General features: G+C 37.5%; 1 protein-coding gene and 2 long non-coding RNA genes across 12 annotated transcripts in view; 2 read left to right on the forward strand and 1 right to left on the reverse strand.

The window, feature by feature from the left end:
* The window catches only part of ADGRB3 (adhesion G protein-coupled receptor B3), a 451,307-nt gene that overhangs the window by 184,216 nt on the left and 240,656 nt on the right, over positions 1-26,435 (reverse strand). For all 10 annotated transcript variants that reach the window (XR_014851052.1, XM_085056561.1, XM_085056566.1 and 7 more), the window contains 2 exons: positions 7,929-8,075; positions 7,105-7,180 (listed from right to left, as the gene is read on the reverse strand). Coding sequence is in view for 9 of the 10 variants with exons in the window: in XM_085056561.1 (XP_084912687.1) it covers positions 7,105-7,180; positions 7,929-8,075 (223 nt within the window). In the remaining variant the exon portion in view is untranslated. The remainder of the gene's footprint in view (positions 1-7,104; positions 7,181-7,928; positions 8,076-26,435) is intronic.
* Positions 4,194-8,079, forward strand: LOC146440144 (uncharacterized). The gene is made up of 3 exons (XR_014851055.1): positions 4,194-4,528; positions 4,985-5,054; positions 7,941-8,079. It is a non-coding gene; the product is annotated as an uncharacterized LOC146440144 (long non-coding RNA).
* LOC146440145 (uncharacterized) lies at positions 10,638-25,464 on the forward strand. Its single transcript, XR_014851056.1, has 3 exons — positions 10,638-10,781; positions 18,072-18,140; positions 25,263-25,464. It is a non-coding gene; the product is annotated as an uncharacterized LOC146440145 (long non-coding RNA).

Here is a 26,435-nt window from a genome sequence, read left to right on the forward strand (position 1 = left end):
AATCCACTTACATTCTCAAGAGCCCCTAGCAGACTGTTTCACAGGAAAATAAATATAACTGCCTATACTGCTGTGAAATGCAAACTGCATCCCTCATCGCTGTCCTGTCTGGGTTGAGTGCCTACTTGCATATTTCATATTTTACTGCTTGGACAGCCCCTGGAAGAATATAATCTGGCAAGTATATTCTAGAGTATATTCTAAACTCACACAGCATATTAAGATGCCCCTGAATTAAAGTTCAAAGCTTTGTAGTCAAAATAATTTCAAAAATTTCAAAAAATCTCAAAACCACTGGTGCAGTGCCATTGCTATCTCTATTGAAGATACATTCTTTAAACAACAGCCTAGCTCTAAGACCACTTATCTGGGAATTTAAGTAATCAGCTTTTACACAATGTCCTCGGACATTTCAGTTTCAGTCCCTCTCATGTTGCGAATGATATACAATGGGAATGATCTATCTCATTCTTCCTGGGAAAGTGCATTATCTTAAAGGTTTTTGTGGTGGAGAGTGACTTCAACATTAACTCCTTCTCCTTCATCAAAAATAATCTAAAATTCAACATTAATGAGAAATGAAATTGTACAGGATGGTGCTCTGCTGACTGTCCAGAAAGATGCTCATCAAGGCTAAGTTTAGAAATAAATTATTTTAAAAAATTAAATTTCTTGGAAACTATGGTGGAATAAATCCTTGAAGATTCAAGATAGCAAAGTTTGATTGAGTAAAAGCTCAATAAATGCTTTCAAAACTGCTTTCCTAGAGCTTTTTTCTGATCTGAGTTGACAATGATATTAATAAAATAGAGTTATTTTTTTAAGCTGTTTTCCTACCAGGGTATAAATTTTGAGGGTATTCTTTTATATAGGGAAAATCATATTGATCCTATGTGATATGAAATTCATGTTTTCTTTTCTTTTTAGAAAGAATCCATGTTACTCAAGAAGAATGAGCTTATGAATAAGTGATGTTGCTTTCTCAAGACAGCATGATCGAAGTTATAGATGTGTAAAAGCTGTATACATTACAGAAAAATTATGGATGCTAAAGCTGTAATATAATGAAATAAATGCCTGACTGAGGTACTCCATCTTTCGGAGGACCTGAGGAAATTTAAGGGCCTTTTTGGTTGTATGGCACCTGAAGGTCAGAGTTAGGAATGATGTTTCAAATGGGGAAAGAGAATATTCAGTGAAGAAAATTTTAGCAGGAAATTAATGGTGGCTGTTTATGTGAATAAAAGCTTGATACAGCAAAATCATTGATTCTTTATATTTTCTTATTTTTTAAAGGAAAAGTTAAAAACTATTTTACATTATGGCAATATGCAATGTATTCCTTCAGAGTGCTCAGGAGAGAAATTATATATAATAGCTTTTAGATGAGTATTATACTGAGAATCAATTTTCTGTGAACCTAGCAATAGCATAAGTGTGCTCAGGGGTGCAAGAGCTTTGGAAATAATACTCAGTCTAGAGTTCTGAAAACATTCTATATTTCAATATCTGCTATTAAAAAATCCATAAGACATTACAAGAACAGTGCAATGCAGCAAAGTATATTAGGAAATATAATCAGATGAAGTTTATTTACTTGTGCATGGGAACAAAAGAGTTATTCTATGTTTATAAGGAAGAATATTTTCTCTCTGTTTCCCTAAAATCTTGTTTAAACACTGATGGCAAAATTCTCGGAATATACATGTAGTGGTCGGATTAAATACAAATCCAAAAACTTCTATATTAGTGCAGTTGCAAGTTCCCATCTCATACTGAGTTTAATTACCTTTAATAGACTCTATGCTAGTAAAACCAAGAAAAATCAAACACGTGGTAAAATGCAGCTAATTTTGGATTTTGTGAAATATATTGTATAGGCTGTCCTAGATAATGAAATCATCATTTTACTCACAGAACACCTGTGACGTACCAGATGGGGATTCTGTGTTTAGGTACTTTGGAAGACTTTCCCTAGAGATATACTGAGATTTTTGTTTGTTTGTTTGTTTGTTTATTTTTTAAAAAATAATTTCATTGTGATGTTGCAAAAGTTTGCATACCTTCTAGTGATAAAATTAAGGAATGTATTGGAACACATGTCACCTTTATTATTCTGGAAACTACAATCAAATATTTTCTTTATTCCCACTCTAACTCCTGCAAAGCCAGGAACTGAAATCACAAGGGAACCGGTAAAGCTTTCTAGATATCTAACTGCAGTTGATCGAAATCACCTTTATTATCAGATTGTCAAGGTATAAATGATGTGGCCTTCGAACTCAACCATGAGATCATTTTACTTATTTTAAATTGCTTTAATTTTTTATCATCTTTATTTCCACCATTGATATATATTTAACTGTCATTTTACTTAGAAAAGCATCAGACAAGATACTTATCCAGAATATTTTTTTAATTATGCACTGCGTTGTGCACTTCTAGGCATCCTAAAAAATAGATGATGTTATGTTTCTTCACATCTTACAGTGCTTGCTCCATAGACAACAGAAATGCAGTGAAGCACTTCATTATGTTCAGCACTAATATGGTTATTACATAACCAGTAATATTTATTACAGTTAAGCAAGACTAATTCTTAGAGTAATTAATATAAACACATGTAAGATGACATTTTTTCATTGAAAGCAAACAAGATGCAAGCAAACAAGAATAAACATTTTCCAAAGGCAGTGGAATGTACAGAAACCTTCATTCATTTACCCAAACAAGTGTAAAATGATAAAACAGACCATAATAAAGATTGCTTTAAAACCTACATGTCAGTTAAAATTTTCAGAGTATATAAATTCACTCAACAAATTCAGCCCTAACCACAGTTGCAGCTTTTTTCCAATTTCAAATTACAGAATCATAAAATCACCTAGGCTGGAAAAGATGCCTAAGATCATTAAGTCCAACCTTTCATTGATCACCACCTTGCCAACTATACCACAGCACTAAGTGCAACATCCAGTCATTTCTTGAGCACCTCCAGGGATGGGGGTTCCACCAGCTCCCTGGGCAGCCCACTCCAGTGCTAAATCACCCCTTCAGTGAAGAAATTCTTCCTGATGTTCAACCTGAACCTCCCCTGGCAGAGCTTGAGGCCATTTCCTCTTGTCCTGTTGTTGGTTGCCTAGAGAAAAGGCTGATCCCCAGGGGTCTACACTCTCCTCTCAGGAACTTATACAGAGAGAAAAGGTCACCCATGAGCCTCCTTTTCTCCAGGCTAAACATTCCCAGCTCCCTCAGCCTCTCTTCACAGGACTTGTGCTTCAGACCCTTCATCAGCTCTGTTGTCCTTCTCTGGACATTATCCAGCATCTGAATATCCTTCTTGCAGTGAGTGGCCCAGAACTGGACACAGGATTTGAGGTGTGGCCTCATCAGGGAGCAAGTCCAAATACAAGTAGACAATCACTGCCCTGGTCCTGCTGGCCACACTATTGCTGATACAGGCCAGGATGCCATTGGCCTTCTTGGCCACCTGGGCACACTGACGGCTCATGTTCAGCCTGTTGTTGACCAACACTAAGAAGTCCTTTTCCACCAGGCAGCTTTCCAGCCACTCTTCTCCCAGCCTTTAGTGCAGCATGAGGTTGTTATGGCCCAAGTGCAGGACCCAGCACTTTACCTTGTTGAACCTCATACAATTGGCCTCTGCCCATGGGTCCTGTCTGTCCAGATCCCTCTGCAGAGTTTTCCTGCCCTTCAGCAGATCAAAACTCCCGTTCAACTTAGTATTGTCTGTGAACTTACTGAGGGTGCACTTGATCCCCTCATCCAGATCATCAGTGAGGACATTAAACAGGGTTGGCCCCTGAGGAACCCTACAAGTGACTGTTCACCAGCCTGATGTAGTACCATTCACCACCAGGCTCGGGGCCTGGCCATCCAAGCCGGTTTATTACCTAGTGAAGAGAGTATCTGTCCAAGCCATGGGCTGCCAGCTTCTCCAGGAGAATGTAATGGGACACAGTATCAAATGTTTTGCTGAAATTCTATCTGAGAGAACATTAAAATAGCTGAATGTGTCAAAATACATTCAATAGTATTTAGTATCTTCATCAATGACATCAACAAAGGGATCAAGGGCACCTTCAGCAAGTTTTCAAATGACACCACAGTGTCATTGTGTCATAGTGTCTCTTGCTGGAGGCAAGTGATGCCACCCAGGGGGACCTTCATGGGCTTGAGAGCCAGGTGCATGCAAAACTCATGAAGTTCAACAAAGCTGACTGAAAGGTCCTGCACCTGGGTTGAAGAAATCCCCAGTATCAATACAGTCTGGAAGACAGAGGAATTGAGAGCAGACTGTCAAGAAATACTGGAGGATACTGGTGGATGAAATATTGAACATGAGCTGGCAACGTGTGCTTGCAGCCCAGAAAATCAGTTGTATCCTGGGCTGCATCAAAAGACGTGTGGCCAGCAGGGTGGAGGAGATGATTCTGCCCCTCTACTCTGCTCTGGTGAGACACCACTGAGTGCTGTGTCCAGCTGTGGAATTCCCAGCACAAGAAAGGTATGAAACTGTTAGAGCAGGTCCAGGGCAGTGCCGTGAAAATGATCAGAGGGCTGGAATATCTCTCTTATGAAGAAAGGTTCAGAGGGTTTTCTGGCTTTTTTTACCAATATCTGCAGTGATAGGGCAAGGCACAAAGGTTTTAAACTGAAACAAGATAGATTTAGATTAAACATAAGGAAGACATTTTTTATAACAAGGATGTTGAGACGCTGGAACAGGCTGCTCAGAGAAGCTGTGGATGTCCTGTCATTACAAGTGTTCAGGGTCAGACCATCCACCAGGGTTGGAAGTGGCCCTGAGCAGTGTGGTCTCTAGTGGAAATTGTCCCTGCCTATGGCAGGGAGTTAGAATTTTATGATCTTTGGAGCCCCCTTCCAACCGAAACCTTTCAATGATACTATAATTCTATGAAAACAGTTTGAAATTGTGACTTCTTTGATGTACTGTTTTAAGGCCATGAGATCATATTTTGAATATGACTGCCATGGGCAAAGAAATACGGCATGATACACTTCCTGATGAGGTAAGAGATGTAAGCTTAAAAGTTTCAGTATAGCTTCATGATAAAGAAATGTATTTCATTAAGGAAATACAAGGGACTACATTCCAAAGAAAAGACTAGCAGTACCTGGAAATATGTAGCATATTTTTATATGGCAGATTAATAATTACTTTTATTCCTCATTCACATGCATAAGAGAAAGTAACAGTGTTTGTTTCCGTTTCAAAGGCACCTGAGAACTAGATTCAAATAATATCAAACAAATTCAGAGACAAAGTAGGATACATGTGAATTTCTAAAGACTTCATTTATGAATAGATATACATAGATTATTAGATCATTTTGCTTAAGTAAGTCACAAAACCTATCTGTGAACTGAACTGGACAGAGAAGTGGTTAAATTTGCAGTGTAAATCAGTAATCATCTGAAAGAAGAACAGACAAAAGCAAAAAAATTTGGGAACCAAAAAGCACTCATAATCCATAGTGTTTACAGTGCTATGCTTTTATGTCCCTGTTCTGCCCTTATTACCACTACTAGGTATGGTATATTTTCTAGGGAAAATCTAGTAAGGCATATAAACCTCACTTTTCTAATGAATGAAATAAGAGCCCTGAAAGACTTTTCATAAAAACAAATATACAAAAGTCAATGTTTACATATTTTTTTCTTTAAATTAAACTTATTGACCTCTGAAAGATGAAAAGGCATGATCATAGACTGTGGTTTAAAATATAAAGGCCCAAAAAGTACATAGCTGTATTGATGCTTTCCTAGGACTGAAAGATATTTCTCTAAGGTCTACCAAAAAGAACTAACTCCAATAGCCACTTGTCACTAGTTCTTTGAGTATGGGCTAAAAAATAATCTCTTACAAACATCTCTTCCTTCTTGGCTGTTACAGAAATTGGTGCAACAAATGGGAAGTGCTTAGTGACATTTCAGAAGCGGATAGCTGTCATTTATACCATGCCTTAAGCACAGATGGCTCCTGCCAGCACTTTCAGGCTTCCAGGTGTCCTGTCAGGACATCCCTGTTCAAATTGTGCTTTACCTCAAGAGATTTCTGTCCCTAATATTGCAGCTACTCATTGCGCAGTGCACTGAAACTTTGCTAGGAAGTAGATTTTAATCTTCTTCGGCATTAGCCTTTTTTTGTTTTCAGATAAATTTCAGCAAAAACCTTTTGCTTTTCTATTTTTTGTTTCAAATACTGAAGTTTTGTTCCCTACAGAGTGGGGAAAGGTGATCTGGTGGCTTCCTTACTATTATCTTTTCTAATTATTGTGAATTCATTAGCACCTATTGTGATATAATCTGCATGTGTTTCTTTTATCGTAAAAGGGCATTAGTAGACCAATGGTGCACAGGATCATGTAAAATAAGATAGTATTCATGGACCACGAAATTACCATAACTGGTAATTAGAAAAGAGGAGATGAAATATTTATTTCCAAATTGTCTTTTGTCTAGTATGGAAAGGAAAAAGTAAAACAAGAGATCCTCCTATATATTTTTGCATGTGTATGGCCCTCAAAACTGATATACTTCAGTTGCTCAGCATACGAACGTCTTGTTTCTAAAACAGATCCTCTCTATAGCTCCGCTGTCCCTTCTGAATAAAATTTGCACTGAAAAAAACTTGGAAAACTACTGCTAGAGACTTCTGTAGAAGCAGAGCAGACAACTTTAGTACATCAAGTTATGATGTCATTACAAGATCATTTGTACACACTGGACAAACAGTAGATTGAAGCACAAGTATAAGTGGCCTGAGCACTAATGTACATCACTGCATATACTTCTGCTCAAACATTTCTGTAATTAAGCTTAATATACATTACATAAAATACAAATTAATCCAATTTGAAGAAAAGGCTATTTCTATAATATAAGTAACTAAGCATGAAAAAAGATGACTACATGTATATACATTATAAGTGTAATGAAAAAAAATATCCAGCAGTATGAATATGCAAACAGTTTTGACTGTCTGCTTTTATCTTGATATATAGTATAGTTATGATCCTGAAATAGGTCAATTCACATTGTATTTATGAAATTTCTTACCTCAAAGTGGGCAAAATGAGTTCTAAATTTTTGTATAGCACTGCTCCAAGTACAAATACAGTTGATTCATCTAGTTCTGAAAAGAGTAAGGAAAAATATTTTAAAACTCTCTTTTCCAAGCTTTCATCAGCATAAAAACTCTGAATATCATTTATTTTTGTAAAATAAGTTTTGTTTTAAATAAACCATCACAATTTTGAATTATATCCTGGAAGTCTGTCATAAAAACACAACACTGTAAGGAACATATCAAGAGATTTAAACCACTGAAAATCACATTTTCAAAAAATCCATCATTATATAATGAGATCCATGCTAGTTCATTTACCTTTATAATTAAGCACTCTCAAAGAATGTCTTTAGAGTTTAAGGCCTAGTGAGTAAATTCTCTAATGTCAGAGATCTGCACTGCAATGATATTTAAATTGTACCTGAAGTTAGGCTAATTTGCCTGCTGAGCTTCCTTCAGTAAGAGTTAGGTTGGAATGACTGTCTGCTGGAGCACAGCAGCTTCAAGGGGTTCAGCAGAGCTGCAGTTCAGCTCACCTCAAACCACAAAGATTAAATTCTGTGCAAAATAACTAAGTAAAGCCTCTTTGTCTCTTTGGTGTAGAAAATAATGTCTAGGATTTGTGCAGCACTTTTTATTCAAGGTGCTGAAATTAAGCCCCATTATTTCCCTCTAGGATAAACTAAGGGTACTGTATTCCTTTTGAAGAGGAATAAAGGAACCACTCCTACATCATAAACTGATCCCATGAGACAAATTCAGAGTTTCCTTGCTAAAGCTAATAAAAAATTCACATGCTGATATGCTTTTTTACCTGTTGACATAGGAGTGAAGATATTTTTTGGAATGACAACCCTGTCTTCTGAGTTTCGTGCCCAATCAACCATTCCTTTTCTTCCTTTCATGGGGAAATTGATGTCAGTTAAAACAGATGCAGCAGGAAGCTTCTGAATACTAGCCACTAGCAAGAGAAATCACAAAATCAAATAAAATTTGTTTTCATATGTTAAAGCATCATACAGTGACAACAATACAGCAATAACAAAACTTTTAATTACACATTCCAAGTAAAGCAGGAGTTCATAGGACATTAACTGGCTCAGAAAGCATAATCTTTTGTTTATTATGCAGTTCTACTATGGATTAGTTGTGTGGTATTGATCGTAACATTTGTCAGCTAGATTCTGATTAAGTTTCTTAACAGGGATTATTGAATGTACCAGCTTATATCCTGAAATTCACACATAAGGACATTGTGGTGTCTTCAGAGCAAATTCTAAAATGATCAAATGTGACAAGGAAAGGAAGAGAATGCTGAAAAATGCTTTGGGAAACATAACTGCTAGATACAGGCTAATGAAGCAATAACAGAACTTTTATCCTCTATACAGGCACAATTTAAATATAGATCCATTGAGGAGATTCACATATTAAAAGACATCATTGTTTTAACACAAATGAAAGTAATGCAGTATAGCACTTAAATTCTTTTCCTTGAAAGAATAATCTCCATTTTGAATTCTTAATTATAGTTTTTCCACTAAAAAACCCCAACCCCCAAGCAACAGCAGTGTTATATCTATAATGGATATAGCAAGGCAATAGAAATAGTTATCAAATCTAATAATAGTCAGTTTGGAATTTTGTTTACTCATTCCGGTTTTCTCCCTGTTTTCTAACTCAACTATCATCTAGAAATCAGTTTCAGCTTTGCTGTGAAATCTAAGTACAACTCCATGGCAACACTGTCAGTGTCTAGTAAGACTCAAACTACTTTAAAGGAATTGACAGGGCTGCAAGCGTTTACATACACTCAGAGAGACGACAAACAACATTTGGAGCACTAGCTCCATTCCTAATATAAGCCATGCTGATAGCCATTTCCCGTGCAATGCCCTTCCAAATCAATTTATGAAGAGGCTAATGTAGTTGGAAGAGTTTGGATATCAGGACTATACTTTGATCTGCGTAACGATTTCCCTGCAAGGACTCTTCAAGAGGGTCAAACATAAATACAGTGGGGGACAGCTGTAGAAACAATCAGAACAGCAAAATTAAAGAAGAGAACCATTAGGTTTCTCATCAGAAGATTTTATTTGAAAGAAAACTGTCATTCAAATCCAAGAGAAGAGTTAAATGAAGAAGTTAACAATATTAACTCTACAAATGTATTCCTTAATAACTGACTCTTATTTTCAAATTGGACTGGTTATGTATTAAAGAATCACATTAACGAGGTGGTACTTGAGGTTGTTTCAGACTTTCCATTATAAAACTATCATCAGGGCATTATAATGCTAGTTACAATCCCCTTCAGGCTGCAATTGGCAAATCCATTCCCAGTGCTAAGGGGATGCTTAGTCTTGTGAATTTTCAGGTAGTGTGTGGAGGGAATAGAGTTCAGGTGTTTCAGAATTACCGGGGCGTAAAATGGAATATGTGCTTTCACATGCAATCAATGGTTATACAGAATATATTAACATTGTAAAAATGGATTTTTTTCTAGTCGTTCTTAAAATGTAAAAAAAAAATTTTCTTTTCCACATAAATAAAATTAAACTAACAGTTATTTAGTTTTCAAAATCAAATACAGCTTGTTTAAGACAACACTTTTTTTTTTATTTGCACAGTATTTATCTGTGCATCTACCTATCAGTCTATCTAATTAGATAGTAGAGCCTTAATATTTCATCCACCTTTTGAATGACAGTTCCCTTTATTGAAATAGGAAATCAATGCTATTCAATGGAATTCACTCTGCAAAAATGAAATCCACTTTAGGACTGGATAAATAGTGAGGGTCTAGGATAGTACTCTCTGTATTTTAAATAGGGCCATATATCATGGTACCTAAACAATACTCAGAGCCAAAAATTCCAAAATACTTGTTAATGTTTAGGTGATGAATAACAAAATCAAAACATAAAACCTAAACATTTGAGTTTTGGCTTATATGGTTTAAATATAAATATATGTGTTTATTAGGCAGTGTTGGGTTTACAGTTAGTATCAATGATTTCCAAGCTCTTTTCCAACCTGAATGATTCTATGATCCATATCTTCCCACTGATGGTTCAGACAAGTTTTTTTTTACTTACAATCATAAAAAAGTCTTGCTTATCAAGCCTGATTTCCTTTGATGACAAGGTAAGCCACCTAGTTGATCAAAGGAAGCAAGTTGATGTAATCATTTTGAATTTCAGTCAAGCTTTTGATGCTGTCCCTCTCAGCATCCTTCTGGACAAAATGTCCAGCACACAACTAGATAAACAAATCATGTGATGGATGAGCAACTGGCTCACAGGTCAGGTACAAAGGGTTATAGAGAATGGGGTGATATCAGACTGGTGACCTGTCACTGGTGGAGTTCCACAGGATTCCATCCTTGGCCCTCTTCAATATCTTCATAAATGACTTGGAGGCAGGACTGGAAGGGATACTAAGCAAGTTTGCAGACAGTACAAAACTGGGAGGAGCTATTGACTCACTCTACAGCATTCTACTGCAGCAGCTCTGCAGAGGCACCTCAATAAATTAGAGGGCTGGAAAATCACCAACTCCATGAAGTTCAACAAGGGAAAGTGCCAGATTCTGCAGCTGGGATGGAGCAGCCCTGGATGTAGGGACAGACTGGGAATGAGATTCTGGAAAGCAGTGCCATGGAAAGGTACCTGGGAGGCCTGGGTGATGGCAAGTTGAATATGAGATTAGTGAGCAGTGCATATTCCATGTCATTCCAAGTCTGCCTCTTTCAGATCCACATGAACTACAAGGTCCTTGTTTAGACACTTTGCCGAATGATTCCATGATGGTGTGCCTAATGTGGCTCTGATGCTCCAAGGTGTAAGATAATTTAAAGGAATTTGACTGGAGGCAACTAGTTCTGGTCTGTCAACACTACCAGGTGGATACAAGAAATAGTTTCCACCTCTTCAGTACCACTGTAAACTGTATTTTAAACTATAGGAAAGCTAATTCTCTTATTAATTATTAGTTTATGACTCATTTCAGTGAAACTTTGGAGCATGATCAGCTGTATTTCCATTATGAAATGAGGCTCTCTAACTCAGTTTTAATCTGCAGCATAAAATGATTGTTGTGAGCTGAAAGTCACCAGGCCTTATAGAGGGGAATGTATACAATTAATGTGCTGGGATATTAATGTATCAGAAACTGAATTGTGAGTTTCTTATACATAAATAATAACATGTAATTCACTTTGTACTTTATTGTAGTCTTTTTATGTTAGTTTTGTATTAAAAAACAATGCTCTAAATACTGGAACCCAAGTGATTCAGAGCCGCAATTTCCAAACAAGCACTATATCTTCTCATTTGAAAAATCCAGGTATTTCTCACAGTGGTTTTTTTTTTTTTTAATATTATTTTTTATTTTAAATCACCATACCAAAACATCATGTCCTGAATTCATGAGATGGAACACTTGGCAAACAAGGACACTTTTAGGCACTGTTGTATCAGTAATTTTTTTGTTTATACAAATATACAAATTGTATACTACCGGAAAAATAATCAAAGATAAAATTAATAATGATACAAATGTAACATAGGGAAAAAAAGATGAAAAAACATAAAAAAGGAGAAACGAAAACCAAAATTAAAATTACCTAAGCAGAAGTTGAGGAAATTCTTCATGTGTCATGCTAAACTAAACCCTTCCAATAGACAAAATTCTCTTTTTTATTTATTTGTATCATGGTAATTCCTGTAAGTCCTACCTGCTGTTTTGGGCACCACAATATAAAGACATTAAACTGTTAGAGGGTGTCCAAAGGAGGGTGACAAGGATGGTGAAGGGTCAGGAGGGGAAGCCTTTTGAGGAGGGGCTGAGGTCACTTTGTTCAGCCTAGAGGAGACTGAGGGGAGACCTAAATGTGGTGCTCAACATCCTTAAGAGGTGTGGTGGTTTTGATTGGCCCAAAACATCAGTGAAGTGTTTCTTAACATCTAGGAGAGATTTGGACCCCTCAGAAGCTGTTGTAGTAGGCCTGGGGAGGTGTCTGAGGGGTGGCACAAAGATGGCTCCTGTGTGTCCTGAGTGCAAGTTCTGGAAGTTTTTACATCAAGTCCAGCAGAGCCAATCTCTGATGTCTCTGAAGGTGATGGACATGCTACCGGCCAAGTTTGGGCCAATTGGAGGTGCTAGTTACGCCTCTGTGAAAACATATTTAAGAAAAATTCAAAACAAAGCAGGCACGCACTTCTTTCACTTCTTTGTAGTTAGAGGAGGAGGAGGTGGAGGTGAAAATATGTGAGAGAAAACAGCATGGAGAGTGCCAAGGTCAGTGAAAAAGGGGGGAGAAAGAGGTGCTCCAGTGCTTCCGGCACCAGAGCTGAAACTTTCTGCTAGCCGTGGTGGAAGCCATGGGGGGAGCAAGAAGTTTCTCCTGCAGCCCATGGAGTCCATAAGGATGCAGAAATTCACCCACAGCCCACGCCAGAGGAGCAGGTGGATGCCTGGAAAAGACTGTGAACCAGTGGGAGTCTCATCTAAGAGTTAAAACTGCAAAAGGCCTTGACGAGCCTAGTTGCCCTCTTTTCGTGCGTCCTCCTGGCAAATGTCCGGTCTCAAATCCATGACAAGAGGGGAGATAGAAGGGCAGGTACTGATCTCTTAGTCTGGTGACCAGTGACAGGATTTGAGGAAATGGCCTGAAGTTGCGTCAGGGGAGGTTTAGGTTGGATATCAGAACGAGGTTTTTCAGCACTGGAACAGCCTCCCCAGGGAAGTGGTCACAGCAGCAAGCCTGGAAGAGTCCAAGAAGCACTGTACAAAGCTCTCAGGCTTTGTACACATGGTGTGATTCTTGGAGTTGTCTTTCACAGGACCAGGAGTCAAATTCAATGATCCTGATGGGTCCCTTCCAACACAGTACATTCTATGATTGTATCATTCTGCAATTTAGTGCAGGTGCTTACTGTGCATGGCTACAGTGCAAGCTGCAGGTTGAGCCCTGGATGGTGGAAGCCAGAGACAGCAGGCTTTTTGAGTATTTTTTTTATGCACTTTGGTATAAACTACAAGACAGTAGTTCAATTACACGTAAGAATACATACATATTTGATGATTCCATAATAATTATTGATTCAGAAAAATCCATGTAAGTAGTCTAGTCTAATCAATTTAGTGATTGCTTTGATCTCTAATGGATTAATTCTTAATATCCTTTACAAATACATCTCCTTTTCCCTTCGTTTCATTTTCATGTTGTAGTTGCAGACAACCTGTTTGATACTGTTCTACTGAAAATGTCAGAAGTCTCAACTACTAACTGCTCATACCACAACCAAGTAATATAAAATACCTTTGTAACTGATTAATGCCAAACTGATAGGAAGAGAGAATTTTCCATCACTATACAATTGATCTGGTTATATACAGTAATATGTGAATGATATTTGCAAATTATTTGGAACAGCACAGGAGTAGTTAATTAACATGTCAAGAAAATTCAAAATGAAAAAATAGTGTAGTTCCTGTATGAGCAGCTCTTGTAGGTCATGGCCTAGAAAAGAAAAGCTGAAATGTATTGCCTTGATACTTATAACCCTGAGTGAGTTATAAGCTGCCTAGTTAAACTTCTAGTAGCTCTCTGCTTGATCTGGGTTGCTAAACAACAAAAAGATAAAGCAACCAAGTAAGTGGCATGAATAATTTTCCTCTTCTCTTTAGTATTCATCCATTAGCCTCCTGTGTTCAACAAAAATGGGTAAAATTTCAGAATTAGCCTCTTGACTAATATTAATCAATTTGAACAGAAAATCAGATTCACTGAAAGGCATGACAGAAAAACAAATGAATGCTTGCTCATGGACTAAATGCAACTTCAGCTCTCACAATAGAGATTCAGGTTTTAAAATGACAATACACCCAGGACACCCACCCCAAGAGTCACACCATATTCTTGAGAGCATTGTCCAAATGCTTGTTGAACTCTGGCAAGCTTGGTGCTGTGAACATTTCCCTTGGTGCTGTGAAGCCTTTTCCAGTGCCCCAACCATGCTCTGAGTGAAGAAGTTTTTCCTAATATCCAGCCTAAACCTCACCCACACAGCTTCAGGACATTTCCTTGGGTCCTGTCACTGGTCACCAGAGAGAAGGGATCAGTGCCAGCCCCTCCTCTTCCTCTCAAGGGGCAAGCTGTAGACCTGATCTATAGGTTGCTACAGGTGTCTCCCCTGAGTTGTAACACCAGTTCTGATTCTTCTTTCTTTCAAGTGATACTACTCTGGGTGTCTTTTGCTTTACTGCACAGTAAACACGTTGATGTGTAATTTACAATAACTTAAGATACAGAAATTGATATAATTTCAATTACAGACAACAGAGAATGACATGTATATTAGCAATATCATTTGCTATCTTCCTATTCTATTTTGACTTGCTCATTTATGGTACACTAGGTACAATTTATGGTACAATTATTCAGCATTTAGTAAACTTGAGTTCATCACTTTTTGATTTTTGAAACAGACAATGTTATAATGCCCTTCTGGGACAGCTCCTGCTAAATTTATTTCTGGGTAAAGTAGAACTGCTATTGCCACAGATGATTTTAACAAGGAATATGAAAGGATTTTTTTGTTGAAATTTAGAATACTGAGCATTTCTGCAAAACATCTCTGTTTGAAAGACTCAATTAGAACACCATTTATATATTCCAGAATTATTCTTTTGACCCTAAATGTGAAACCTTTGTTTTCTATAGAATAAATAAGCTTATTTAAGTCAGCCCGTGTTGATACATGGGGAGCAAAGTCTTGCCTGGATCATCAACAAAAAGCCAGATGGAAATATTGAAGAAGATATTCAAAACAGATTCTATCTATCATCTATCTATCTATATCTATCTATCTATCTATCTATCTATCTAATCTATCTATCTATCATCTATCTATCTATCTATCTATCTATCTATCTATCTATCTATCTATCAATCATCTATCTATCTATCACTTAAACCCCACGATTTTAAAGACAATTTGTAACAAAGACAGTGAAACCCCCATTTAAAGGAGACTGATTTTTGGATCCCCAGATTTGCTACAGAGCTCTGCATGTGAGCAAGCTTGATTAAAATCCTTTTCACAGTACAAAGATAAACCCACTTCTTACCACCTACAAGATTATGTATAACAGAAGGACTGTGGTGAAGTGGCTTCCTCTGACATGAACATGAGAAAAATAAGGTAGTTTTCCTTCTGCAGATAATACTCATGAAATCTTCTCACAGTGACCCAACATCAAACCATGTTCAGAAAAATGCTCCTAACAAATCTACTACTTCTTATGACTATCCACAGAAAAGCGATAAATTCTTAAATTAGAACCTACTGCTCCATGGGCAGACAAGACACACACGTCCCTGGAAGCTTGCTGTGCACTTGCATTCCTGAAGCTCATCAGCCCAAAGCAGCTACTGTCTCACTATTCAAGCTTTGGACAGCAGAACACAGTACCAATACAGGCAAAAGCAGATGTAGACACTTCACAGATATTTTCACTAATCAAGCATGAACTTTGCATGAATCCTTCCTTTGGTGTCAAGCAAACTGTGCCTTAAATAGGCTCACTGTTAAGAACAATACTTTGGTTAATCAAGAAGCTATCTTAACAGTGATCTCTGAATATTTCCCTTCTCTTTTCTATGCACAGTGCAGTGCAGAAGAGAGTTACGCATTACCACAATAATAAGATTGGACGTGGCACTCAGTGCCATAGTTTAGTTGTGGTGGTGTTAGGGCATGGATTTGACTCTGTGATCTTGGAGGTCTCTTTCAACCCTGTGATTCTGTGATTCTGTGATTTAATATGATAAGTATGATATATAGGACAACTTAGAAAGAAGAATGGTTTCAGGCAATGATCAGGATGCATTTGATATAAATTCAGACCTTTTCTGCTACTCACATAATTAAAAAAAAAAAGTCATAGGCAGCAGGCAAGTGTTTTCTTTTGGTTGTGTGTACTTTTGTTGTTCAGTACCAAATTCTGTATTTGAGGAAAAACTCAAGAATATACCAATTTCATAGACTCATGTAATACCACATATGAACATGCAGTCTCACAAGTGATTTCTGATTGCACATTCATTATGACAACTTTGTTCCACGTATGGAAATAAAATCTAAAAATTAAAATTACAAGTTCAAACAATAATTAGACCATTAAAATTGTTGTTATAGACAGTAAATCTTTCTTTAAAATAATTATGGAAATCATAAAAGTTTATTCCCTGAGAAAGTGCTAGTGCATGAGAACAGCTATAGCATCATAGAATTTACATATGTTCCAGGTACTATTTCTGCATGTTCCCCTGGGCATGGGGAAGCATAGCATTTTTGTAATTTTCATTAATTTTTGCTATTTACTAACTAGTAATGCACACTGTAAGTTTAATATCGCTATTTGAAGATGGAAAATGTGATATGTAAAAAACAAAATCATTTTGCTAATCTGTATCACAAGTTTGAAGAAAATCCAGTTGAATTAATGAAAATGTAAACACTTTTTTATGAGTAGTCAGAAGAAAATGTATTCTCACAATAAATGGAATACTTCCTCAAGTAAGTGATTATTTAGAAAAATGCTTTAAACACTTGGTAGGAAGCTGTACTTCAGTAATTATAAGACAACTCCATCTTCTGGGCATTATTTTGAAGAAGATGAAGATATGAGCAGCCAAATAGTCCCAGAGCCACATCAAAGGTGCTCTGTTTCTGAAGGAGCTTTATTTGCTTCCATTCCTCTTAGTATTACCATGCATTCATACTATTAAAACTATGGTCTCAGGCAGCCTTTCTTGCCTTGTCATAAAACATTTCTGAAGGAAGACTCAGCATAAAGCAATACAGAAGATGGAGACTGATGTGGGAGATAGAATAAATTGGCATTTAAGGGCATGAGTTTTAATTTACAGACATAAAGTTGAAAACCATGGGCAATACTGAGGTGGCCAGGTCACCTGCAACACCATTTTAGATTTACTAGGCAGGGAAGGTGCAGAAACCAAGTATCTTTCAGTCACTAAGGTGACTGGAAAAAGTGTCTGTGCTGATGATTTTAGCTGTTAACAAGAGCAAAGAGAGTGAGACTGAAGGCGATGTTAAGGTAGTGAGCTTAGGAGGTGGGAATGATGATGAAGCAGAGAAGGCAGAAAGAAGAAAAGCTGAGACTGAGAGATCATTTACATGTTTATTTATCAAGCTTACTCATGGCTAGACATCCAATAAAAAACATTAAAAAAAGATAGGGAGGACTTGACAGAGGACAAGAGATCAGTAAGGAGGCAAACATATGAAAATCATTAGCAGGGAATTGATAAAAATATCCTATGAACATTTCATTGCTAGGGGTGATGTCAAGCAGAGGTAGAATGATTGCTTCCCAGAAGTAGTAAATTGAAGCAAAGAAAAGATGGCTATTGTTTTACCTCTAGGGAAATGATAACTAAACCTATCATTCAGAAATCTATAAGGATGTTGGCTAAGTTATGCAGGATGTTGAAAGATAATGTAAGAAGTAAATTCAGAGGCATGGAGACAAAAAATTTGATGTAGAAAAGCCACACACTGAGGAAACAAAATAAATAATGAGAATCAATATATGTTTTTAATCACAGCTTTTTGTAGCAAACTAGAAACAGATCTCTACTATTTTTATTGTTGAACAGCTTTTTCATAATCATACAGAATGGTATTGTGAAGAACTTTCAAATAACACTATGAGAAAATTAAAACTGAGAGAATTGTAAATTACTCTGGCATAGAAATACAGAGATTACTAATATGAAAGCAGCTAGTGAACCCTAAACAGTGAAGACTGATTAAAAGCCATATCCTGCAAAACAGTGGACATGGAGGAAATTATTGTAGTTGGCTCCTGTTTTTACAGCAATCCACCAGGAATGTATAAGTTGCTCCATTTTTCTTTCCAGAAGCAGAAGAAGACAGTGCTTTCTTTACACTTTACACTTCAGCTCCATAAAGACTGAGAAATTAGACAGGTAAGATCCTCAAAAAGCTCAAGCCTTTTGGTATGTTTACTAACCAGATTGGTCCCCTCTTTAAATGCATCTGCAGTTGCTTTCTATTTGAAAAGCTGGCCAAGTCAGAGACAGACTTACTGGTCTATCATTTCATGTTAGAATACTGAGCTAATGTTTTGAGCACTAGGACGATCTGCATGCAATTAGGTCCCCCTTTGAACATGGGGTTCCCATCTGAAGGCATTTATAAACAATGCCTTTCTTACCCTGGATGAGAGTATCCACTAGGATTCAAGGCTATCACCATCAAAACCTATCTAGGAGGAAAGGAAGACCTACCCCCTATTTGAACATTCATTTGAAAATAGGCACAATATGTAAATCAAGGACTCGAATGGAAGGCAGGTTTGTTTAATTCATCCCAGATAACTGTGAGAGGTCACAAATTAGTGCTTTACTAAATTCTTGACTCTGATCATTTAGGAGACAAAATTCAGTTATAAACTTAGCATTTCCCGGTCAGCATCAGTCTACTTCTCTAGTGGGTATTTACCATTCTGAGTTTTTGTATTCAGCATGATGCCCAAGCTGTCAGTACCAGTGCATACCCATTACACACACACCCCCACACACACCCACACACCTGTACAGCTTCAGCTGCACCTACTCAAAATCAGCTGTGAATTTATGCAACTTTATAGCTTAGATCAAGCTACAGTGAAAAGGGCTGTGAGAAGTGGGGGCTCCTTCACACAGGGGCTGCACTTAAGCTGAATCTGCTGTGCCTGTGCATAGCTGTGTATTTTGGTTTTCTGAACCTTGACTTGATGATTCCCTATCAAGGTTTATCATTACCTCAGACCTACCTTGTGGGCTTTTCTGGGGATCACTGGATCAGGTCCTGACCCCAATGCTTTGATTTAACTTCTTTGCTTGATGTCAGATCTGCCTCATCATTATGGACTTGTCTGCTGATGCGGAATATTAGCCAGGTCTGGCTACCATCACAGACCTTCTCAGCTCTTCTTGTTTGGATGCTGTGGGACCTCACCTTTGCCAGTGAGGCCAGTGTGTACACCCTGCTGTCTCCTGTTTTCTCTCACAGAGCAGCCTACTCCTCTCCCTGAATCCAGCAGCTAATGAGCATATGCTGCAACACTAAATGCCTTCTAGACAGGCTTGAGCAGAATCACACAGAAAATATGAAACAGAACTGTTAGAAAAAGAGATCTCCTGTGTCTCAGTTTCACGTTGAGGCCATGATTCTAACCTTCCTCACAGGAGTTCATAACAAGGTCTTTGTATTCTGGAGGCATGTCTAATTCATCTTGAATATTCTCCATGGAGGACATAAACTGGATTAAGATTTGCTTAAGGGATTGTAAAAGGTTGTCCTGGGGCACTGTGAAATATAATTGCCAGGATAATGCACACATGCTTTATTTAGATTGTTTACATCATGCATGGCAGAACAAAACCCAGTACCTCAGTGGGACATAGAGACACTATCCAATATAAGTAGTAAGTAATACTAATTAGACTGAGTTTGATTTACTTGTTCACATTGTTGAATTCTAAATTAACTTTAATAACTTGGGAGAAATATCTCAGTGTTATTATGGTCATTTCAATAAAACAACTCCACAATGAGAAGATGCTTTAAAAAAGATCTAACTAGAAAATTTGGCCCATAAAGAATGACAGAGCTTGGTTATTATGAGCTGTTATAACGCAATCATATGAATCACTATAGCATGTGGACCTTGTGCTCAGCTCTTGTTATCTAATTCTGGTCATCCCATCTCAGCTTCACCCGCTTCTTCCCTCCCACTCTCCCCAAATGAGAGGCTTTTCACGTTTATCAAAGTTGTGGGAAGAGAAATGAAAAGAGATCCAAGCCTTTAAGAAAGAAATGGAAACAAACAGTCAACTAGTCAGCTAAGTCAGATGTTATACCATTGCTGCTTCCCTTGGCAGAATTCAGGTGCCTACATGTTCATTCATTTTGAGTGCAGTTGACAGAGAAAGATAGAGATGCCTAATTAGGGTTGCTTGTGTTGCCTTCCCAGTGTTTTAAAAAATCATCTGAATTTTGATGCACAGTGAGCTTAAACTGTAAATAGGATAACTGGATTAACCCTTGCCTGTACCGATGAGTACATAAAATGCACATTACTGAGCTCAATGCCAAAACTAAACATAGAATGTGGTCAAAATAATCAACTCAAGATATAACATAGCATTTTACCTGCAGCAGAGAGACTTCTAAGTCTTAAAAAAGTTTATTTGGGTTCTAACCAAATTTTCAGATGCCCTTAGAGTGCCTTCAGTTTTACTTTTACATGCAGTAGAGAATTACCAGTTTGGACAGTTAACAAGTAGAAAGTACCGTGAGTAAAAAAACATCTCAGGTTTTCCTGAGGGGTGACCAGTACGCCTGAGTCGTGAGAAGCCATCATTGTGCCTGGCTCTGCGACACTTTGTTACTAACACAAGAACCTAACAGAACTCTGCACTCTCCTTGGCACTACATCCTACCTGCAACCTATTTTCTCTTACAGCTATTCCAGTACAAATTTGGGGTTTATTGCTATTGTTCTTTCTTCAATTTCTTGTGCTGTTCACTGCAGTGTGTTTATCAGAATAGGAGTCCCCCAAACTGGAACTATAATGCTTTGATGAACTATCCCTTATTTTCTGGAAATATTGCCTGTAGCTGGAAGCTCTATAAAGTTAAAATGTGATTTTACATTGTGCAGTATTCTAGAAAACACAATTATACTTACGATGGAAAGTAGAAAGGAAGATTTTGTGAATGTTATTACATAAAAAATCGTGGGTTTTTTTAGAAGGACTATCATGAACATGAAATATAGAAATAAGAAGCAGGGATGGAATGTTTGTTTTCTACTGATCAATGGTTTTTGTGACCCTCTAATACAACAAAATGGCTTCAATTAATTTCCTGTACCTGAAAGTCCTAACACAGAGTGATTTAATGTATATTCTAGAGAAGCTATGAATTTATTGAAAATGTTTGCAAATTCTTTTTTAAAATAATGTATACATTCAGTCTTGAAAAATTATTCAGTGTCAAGTATTCCACACCTGAGTCCAGTTCTGCTATGACTGCCATACCTTATTTGGGGTATCTGTAATTATCTCCACAGCTAGATCTAGGAGATAGCCAGGAAAAAAAAAAAAAAGAAAAAGATTTCTTGCCTTCCAATACTATTTGTATTATAATCTGTAGTCAAGATGGCTTTCCTAGCACAAATCATTCCCTGGAGAACTGGACAATCAAAACATACAACTATCTATGATCCTTTTCCTCCACCATATCCTGATTATAGCATTGTTACCCAACAAAGAGTATTTTACAGAATCCTGGAAAGAAAATTGCTTTTTTTCCCCTTTAGATATTTTCCTTTCTCTGCTCTGTGTAGTTTTTTTCAGTGCTATTGCTTTTATAGGATATTTTTTATGTACTAAATGGGTTTTCTGTCTCTAATCCCAGAACATCTAAATGGTGCTTTATTGGAAACAAAACTGACTGCACTCTGGTGGCAAACATTCATGATAAAATTTCTAAACTGAACAAAAAAGGAACAAAGTTAGGGGTCAGTGTAAGGATGCTCAGTTATTTGATAATATTTCAAAACGGGAACTTTTTTCAGAAGCACAGATGTGGTCAGCATAATCTGGACCAATCTCAATATGAACTGTGGCTATTAATTAGATCTTTCTGATTTAAAAATCTATGCTCTACAGTTACATTACGTTTATTGCAAAGGGATATTCGAATTGCAATGAACCATTTTCAAAAGGTGCTTAAAGACATAATTCAGTAAAGGAGATATTCCGTGTATGTGCTGGGACAGTGTACTGGTTTGTGCTTGGAGAAAGAAATTAATTTGACATAGAATAACTTTTTTCCCCAAAACTTACACAAACACATCTGCAAAAGGGGTTGGAAAGAGGATACAAAGAACTATAGGCCTGTCAGCTTGACCTCCATGTCAGGTAAGGTCTTGAGTGAGCAAATCCTTTCGAGTGCCAACATGGGGCATGTGCAGGACAACAACGGGATCAGGCTGAGCCAGAATGGGTTTAGGAAAGACAGGTCCTGTTTGAGTGACCTGGTCACCTTCTATGACAAGGTGAGCTACTTAGTGGATGAGGGAAAGGCTGCGGGTGTTGTCTACCTAGACTTTAGTAAAACCTTTGGCACTGCCACCCCTGGAATTCTCCTGGAGAATCTGTCAGTCCAGGAATTCAACAGGTGCACTCTTCACTGGGTTAAGAACTGTCTGGGTGGCTGAGCCCAGAGAGTGGTGCTGAATGGAGTCACATCCAGCTGGTAGCCAGTCACTAATGGGGTTCCTCAGGGGTCAGCATTGGGGCCAGTCCTGTTTAATGATTTTATCCATGATCTTGGTGAGGGGATTAAGTGCATGTTCAGCCAGTTTGCATATGACACCAAGCTGGGTGGGAGTGCTGGAAGCTGGAGAGTAGGAAGGCTCTGCAGATGGATCTGGATAATCTGGACTGATAGGCAGAGAAAAATGGTGTGATGTTCAATAAGACACAGTGCCAGGTCCTGTACATGGGTCACAACAACCCCTGCAGTGCTTCAGGCTGGCGGCAGAGTGGCTGGAAAGCTGCCCAATGGAAAAGGAGCTGGGGGTGCTGGTTGACAGCAGCTGAACATGAGCTAGCTGTGCCCAGGTGGCCAAGAAGGCCAATGGCATCCTGGCCTGTATCAGCAATAGTGTGGCCAGCAGGACCAGGGCAGTGAGTGCCCTTCTGTGCTTGGCACTGGTGAGGCCACACCTTAAGTGCTGCATCCAGTTCTCACTGCAAGAAGGACACTGAGGTGCTGAAGCGTGTCCGGATAAGGGCAAAGGAGCTGGTAAGTCCTATGAGGAGTGGCTGAGGAAGTTGGGGCTGTTTATGCTGTAGAAAAGGAGGCTCAGGGGGGACCTTATCACTCTTTTCAGGTGCCTGAAAGCAGGTTGTAGCCAGGTGGGTGTCATTACACTCTCTTAAATAACAAGCTGTAAGACAAGACGAGATGGCCTCACATTATGCCAGGGGAGGTTTAGGTTAGATATTAGAAAAAATTTCTTGAATGAAAGGGTTCTGAAGTACTGGAACATTCTGCCCAGGGAAGTGGTAGAGTCCCTGTCCCTGGAGTTATTCAAAGATGCGTAGATGTGGCACTTAGAGACATGGTTTATTCGTGAACACAGTGGTGTTATTTTAATGGTTGGACTCCATGATCTTAGAGGTCTTTTCCAACGTTAATGTTTCCATGGTTCTATGATTCTATAAACACCAAAAATAGAGCTGATGAGAATTTAGCAGAGGTGACAAAAGAAGTAAAATCAGTAAATTTAAGCATATGATAGGAAAAAATTAGTTTTATTATTCAACAGAGGTATAAAATATTGGGAATTATACACAAGATAAGATAAGAGGGGGATGAAAGCCCTTCAATAAAATCTGCAAGTGTGTTTTAGTAAGTAAATCCTTGGGCTTTTTAATAATGATGCACTACATTTAGGTTATGTTTATGGATTTTTTATATTATGCCTTCTTTTGCTTTTAGCTTTTTCTGCAATAGATCAATTCACCATGGGTCCAAATGATTAAACTGAGAACAAGGAAACCTCACTTGAATAGTAACTTTACTTCCTTTTCTTACATTCCTGGGAAAAACCCTAGCCACCAACTACAGAATCATTTTCTCCTTTAGTCCAAACTTCAGTATATCACAAACTGGATCTGAATGAAAAAAATTCTATCAGTTTATATACTTCTTCCAAATGAAACTATTTCAACATGAAAGATTAAGATGGCAATATAAATACTAAGTCCTAATGTTCTGTACCACCAAGAGGTTCAAATGCTGGCAAGAAACATAATAGTATTTTGGGAATTTAACAATTTCTAGCTTGTCAGACAGCCTGTGATAATTGTCTAACACAGCTGTAAAGTAACATAACCTTATTTAAGATTTTTTAAGGGAATGTTTAGCTATACTTCAGTGACACACTAAATAAAAGAAAAAATCTGAAAAAAAAAAGGAAAGGTACAGGTTGAACAATCTCATTCCATGCCCAGCTATATCTAGGAGAGACTTGAAACATTTCTAAAACCACTGACAGTGTAGATGAATGTGAACATAGAAAATGCTGAGGGAGAGGTAAAAATTTGGATACAGCAGCTAGTAGTATCAATAGAAATTATATCTATAGGGAAAAAAAGCCATTAAAAATGTGCATGGGGCTCTCTAGACAGAGATTCTCTCAAACCGTGCATTAAAAATCTCATGAGTAAATATGCTGTTAGACAATTTAAAGAATAACAAAATTACGAACAGAATAAAATATTCTAGTAAGTGCCTACAAGAAACAAAAATTACCAAATTACTACACATTTACTTGCCTCCTTATTTTACAAGCTTTAAAAGAAAACTTTTAAACGCATTTTTTAAGTATATTCAAAGAACCAACACATATAGTCAACAGACATAGTGCATCTAATATCTTGTCAAATCAAATTAAAAAACAGTATATACATAAACACTTCAAAATCCTCTGACCTTTGCTGTTGAATACCATTTCTAAGTAGAAGAATTAGTCCCATATTTGAATGTCTTGCCCTATTGATGTGCAGTCTCTATGACTTAGCTTTATGAGAGTTTTGGGTATCTATAATTTTAACTTCTGAAAATTATTTCTAAGTACAACCAGAAATGTAAAATAGATGATGCGGTATAAAATCACTATCCATGTCTTCCAGTAGTGGAACTATTCATCCAAGAAACAGGTATAAGTTCAATTTGGCAAAGTTAAATGACATTCATTTTGCAGAAATTAACTTTTCTTTGTGCATTGTTGACTGTGAATGGAGACCATTATTTTTCATTGCCTAGATAGTGATGCAATTTTCAAAGCTAAATGAGCATTAAAAACATTCATTCCATGCTTCTGCAATGAACAATCTAAGATAACTAATGGCAAAATGAGACATTCCCTTTAATCTTTATGAACATATTCTATCCTCTTGAGGTTAAAATGAGAAAGGAGGGGATAAGCTTGCTATATTTTTGACAAATGTTTCTCTCACAAACAGGAGAAGTCATGTTGTGCAGATGCAGCAGCCTGCCTGCCTGCCAGCCAATCCCTGAAGATCTAATCATCCTGATGACTGTCCCACAGTTTCTTCCCCTTGGGCAAGCCAGTCTCTTTCATTCCTCTGCTTTATTGAAGATGAGATTGTGGTGCCAATATAGGTAAGAAATATGTTTCACCATAGGGCACAATTCATACACATATGAATGAGTTTCCAAGTATTTGCCTTTGATATCAGCTCACATTCTAGTTATGCTCCTCTACAACAGGATCAGAGAGAGGATTTTCTGGACAAGTGACTATAGCAATATACTATTTTCCCATAGGTGTTCCTGAAATCTCATGTCAAAACACTTGACTACTGAGTAACAGAAGATAGCATGAGGCTGTAAGATTTTAATAGCAGTATGTTACAGAAACCAGCATATAGCTAACCCTGCAATTAATTAAATTAACTGGTGACCAAAGTGAAACACCTGATTTGTTAGAAAAAAATTCCACAAAATAATAGGCATTAAATAACAGCATAAGCATTGAACCACAGATTATATGCAAAATCATTCAAGCAATGAGATCAAATATCTTTTCTAGAAGACCATTTCCCAAACTATATTAACAGAAGATTTACAGAATAGTGCTGCCTGTGGCTGTTTACATGTCGCAGTGATTGTAGAGAGTGTTTGTTTAAACAAAAAAAGAAAAACAACCACAGCAATATCAATCTATTTGGCACCACTGCAGGGTGATTTAAATATTTGTGCATTCCTAGTGTCATTCAAACACACTGCAGGCCACAGAGCTGTACCACATATTTTGAGTGAGGAAAAGTTCTTTCTCTCTCTCCTTCCCACTGTAATGGAGACTTAGAGTGTGGAAAAAAAAACCCCAAACCAAAAAAGGTATATTCAGCTGTACTAGAATGAACCTCTGATTTTTATCATAAATCTTATAAAATATTCTTTATCTCCGCCTTCAGACAGAGCAGCAATTTGGATCCCAAAACTCACAGCTGAAAGCAAAACTAAGGGAAAGCAAAACACCATGAAATGAGTGAACTTACAGGTTCAGAAATCACAAGGCACAAAACATACCTCAGAACTTTCAGGTCCTGTTTGTATTTCAGCCTACCTAGTACATGGATCCTTTGGGATGCTTTGAACTGACCTTACTGACA

The sequence above is a fragment of the Lichenostomus cassidix genome, chromosome 3 (genome assembly GCF_008360975.1).
Source record: "Lichenostomus cassidix isolate B80296 chromosome 3, HeHo_3.0, whole genome shotgun sequence".
Taxonomy (NCBI): Eukaryota; Metazoa; Chordata; class Aves; order Passeriformes; family Meliphagidae; genus Lichenostomus; species Lichenostomus cassidix.